The 3,869-nt window shown below is 48.8% G+C and overlaps 1 protein-coding gene across 1 annotated transcript; it reads left to right on the top strand.

The window, feature by feature from the left end:
- Positions 1-1,779: 1,779 nt before the first annotated feature.
- On the top strand, positions 1,780-2,277 carry LOC130744222 (uncharacterized). The gene has a single exon (XM_057596416.1). The coding sequence runs from the start codon at positions 1,780-1,782 to the stop codon at positions 2,275-2,277; it is 498 nt and encodes a 165-aa protein (XP_057452399.1).
- Positions 2,278-3,869: the final 1,592 nt, after the last annotated feature.

Below are 3,869 nucleotides of genomic sequence, written 5' to 3'. Positions count from 1 at the left end.
GGAATGTGATTTCGTTGAGAGAAGTTTGATTTTCTGTAGAATTTTCTTTGATTTTCGTATTTCCGGCTGAATTCCTAGTTTGTGATTGGAATTTGATGGAGACACGCCGTCGACGACGCGACGAAGAGCTGGAGCAGAGACGCGGTTAACCACCACGTCGTGTAAGAGGAAGGCCGCGCCGGGAAGAGGTTCGTCGCGAGCAACCGACTCCTCCTCCGCCTCCTTCTCCGACGCCTCCGCTACCTTCTCCACCGTCCTCACTTGAGCGACAGGGATCCTCGACGCACTCACCAGAGGTCTCAAGGGACGGAACACCGCTACCTCAGGCTCCGATCACTGACCAAGATTGAAGATGCCTGATCCGCAATGTTGATGACTTACGGCAGCGGAACGATTACTTGCAGGAACAGTTAGAGTACTATTACCTCGAGCAGCAAGACGAAGGAGAGCGAGAAGCAGAGGACGTCGCTGAGTTCGAGCTATTCTCAGCGGCGGTGAGGGTAGTGGCCATCCCGGACAACATGAAGAACCTTGTTCTCGAGACGTATAGTGGAAAGACCGATCCAAAGGATCATCTGCTTTATTTCAACACGAAGATGGTCATAAGCTCAGCTTCCGACGCGGTGAAGTGCAGGATGTTCCTGTCGGTGTTTAAGGGCACAACAATGGCTTGGTTCACGACTCTGCCACGGGGATCTATCACAAATTTTAGCAACTTCTCGTCGAAGTTCCTTGTTCAATTCTATGCGAGTAAGATCAAGCAGGTAACGATCGACGATCTGTACAACGTCCGCCAATCAGAGGGTGAAACATTGAATCAAAACGTGAGGCGGTTCAATGCAGCGTCTGTTAAGATTGAAGAGTCAGAACCGCATGCCTGTGCGGGAGCTTTCAAGAATGGACTGCAGTCGGGGAAGCTGAACAGTAAGTTGAGTCGTAAGCCCGCTTGGTCGATGGCAGAAATACGTGCTCGGGCGAACACCTACATCTTGGATGAGGAGGATGACAATTTCAAAAGGAAGCGCGCAAAGATGGAGAAGGATGGTGATCAGAGGGATGTCTCGCCGGCGGGCCAACAAAGTCGGGAAAAAAGGGAAGGCAGTAAGCGGAAGGAAAAAAGGGGCAAGTCAGTGGAAAAGTTTGCGAAGGAGCAACTCTACCCAAAGAAGGAAAGTTACGAGCGTCGACGGCCGTGGCGTCAAGCCGATTCTCGCCGGTGAGAGGAATCGGGCAAAACTCTGAGCGCACATTTGACGGAATTGCTCAGGGAAGTCAAGGTGACACACGCAGTCGAAGAGGGTGAGAGGGAGGCTAACCCACCTCGGGCGGCAGTAGATAAAATCAAGTGGTGCGAATACCATCGATCGGCGGGTCATGACACCGGAGATTGCTTCACGTTAAAAAACGAGATTGAGAGATTAATCAGGGCGGGATGCTCACAGTTGAATAATCGAGGTGATCGCTGGCAAGGAGATCGACAGCCGGGAAATCGATATAAAGGGAGCTGTCAGCAGGATCATCGCAGACGGGACGATCGTGGTCAAACGCCAACAACCGACAAGAAGGAGACGTTGGTGACAAGAAAGAAGGGAGCTGAAGAAACCTTCAACAAAGATCTCGAACCACCAGTGGAGGCGGTGATACACCTTTGGCAAGGCGCAGGCATGTCAGGGCGGTTAATCAGTGCAAGAGTATGCGACCCCATTCGGTTTTCATCACCCAGACATAGTGATATCATCGGCAGATTTCGAGGGAATCAAGACACACAAGGATGATCCTATGGTGGTGATGGTAAGGATCAATAACTTTAATGTGCGAAGAGTACTTTTGGACCAAGGAAGTTCTGCGGATATTATTTACGGCGATGCGTTCGAGAAGTTGGGATTAACAGATAAGGACCTGATTTTGTACACTAGGACTCTGGTAGGTTTCTCAGGAGAACAAGTCTGGGTGCGTGGCTACCTGGATTTAGACACGGTCTTTGGAATTGACGAGAACATCAAGCTTTTGCGTGTGAGGTATTTGGTATTGCAGGTTGTGGCGTCATATAATGTCATCATCGAGGGGAACACGTTAAATCGTCTCTGCGCAGTAATTTCAACGGCTCACCTAGCAGTGAAGTACCCACTAATCTGTGGTAAAGTGGGAAAGATCGTGGTAGATCAGCGGAGGGCGAGAGAATTCTATAATAATTGTCGTAGTTTGTATGGAAAGAAGGGAGTCAGTGATGGACACAGATGTCACGAGATCGAGATCTTGGAATGGGGTCAAGGCTAGCAGGGTTTTCAAGGCCGAAGGTGAAACAGCGAAGGGAGATTGGAGAAGATGGTTGCTTGAAAGAGTGAGAGACTAAGGAGCAGCTAGGGTCAGAGAAGGTTAGACGGTAGGATGGGAAGAGATGGGCAGTTCACTGATGCCCATGCCGAGGAACGCTGGGCGAACATAATCGAGGACTTGGAAATGTACAAATTTAGCAGAGGAGTGCAGGCGATTGAGCCCAGGCTCTGGGGATTGCCCAGGTTTAGGAAGCCGACTCTTGTAAGCACGAGCCAAGAGAAGAGCAAGAAAAAGGGAAAGGCGGGATACTGGAGGCCAGTGGGATCTGTAACACCCCGATTTCCAGGTGTCACTTTAGTAACCAAAAATAGACTTTACGCTGAAAACAGGTAATTTTTTTGTTTGATACCTTTTAAATCAAGCAATAGAAAATAAAGACAAAACCCAACCAACACACAAATATATACACATGTACAGCCTCAGCTGCACTCCCATGTCACGCGCACTCGCAGTGACTCCAAAGTAGTGTGCCCGTAGGCAAATAGTTACAGATCCAGAAGTGTGAGTGAAAAGGTTATAATTACAATCCACTGGGAGAAAGTCGGCCTCAAAATGGCCTAAGCAAAGACTCCTATAGTCCGACTGACTCACTGTGATCCCTCAATAAGAGAACCACACAAAAGCCATGCGTCGGGAACCTACCCCGTCCCAAAAGCAAAACGAATCAGAGCTCTACACAAATATGACGCCTGCCTAACTCTACCAACCCATAACTGCTCACACATCCGAGTCCTCGGCGAACTGAAGACGGCAAGTTGAAGCTCAGCTCCATGCGTCGTAGAACTTCTTTCGTCAGATGTTCACACTCGTCAGTCCGGTCCTCCATGACCCTTCCCCGGTACGTCGCTCGATGACCCACAACATCGATCACCCAAGCGGTGGGGGCATCCCGATCCACAAGCTCATATCTGATCCCCCCCGAGGGAGAGACCATCGAACACCAGTCGGCCATCGACATCTGGCAGCAGGCCGACCGCCCAAACACAAACATACAAACAAAGCCAAGGCGCTAGGGTCAACTCACAACAATAAGTAGATATACACTCAACATGTGATATGGGGTATAGATATATGTTGATATATATACATATAAACAATCCTAGCATGTTATGGCTCTAACATTGCTTCAATAAACAAACAGCACACAATCTCAGTCAGCATGAATGTATGCGTGAAATGCACAATATGTATCCGGATTTGTGACGCGTTCCCGTTCGCCACAAGTGAAGCATTTTCACTATGGATGGACCATTCCCGTTATCCATCCTGGATGAAATCCATCCTGGATGAACCATTCCCGTTATTCATCCTTGGTGAACCATTCCCGTTATTCACCGAATGATGAACCATTCCCGTTATTCATCATTAATGCAAGGTGAACCATTCCCGTTATTCACCATGATATGCACAGGTGAACCATTCCCGTTATTCACCCGATTGAATGCAACGTGGTTAGCCAAACAACGAATCGTCCTTACCACGAAAGTGTTTAGCTCACAACCCAATCTCAACAAACCCATGAGTTAGTGTCG

Source organism: Lotus japonicus, chromosome 3 (genome assembly GCF_012489685.1).
Source record: "Lotus japonicus ecotype B-129 chromosome 3, LjGifu_v1.2".
Lineage (NCBI taxonomy): Eukaryota > Viridiplantae > Streptophyta > Magnoliopsida > Fabales > Fabaceae > Lotus > Lotus japonicus.
This window is presented reverse-complemented; position numbering and strand designations above follow the sequence as displayed.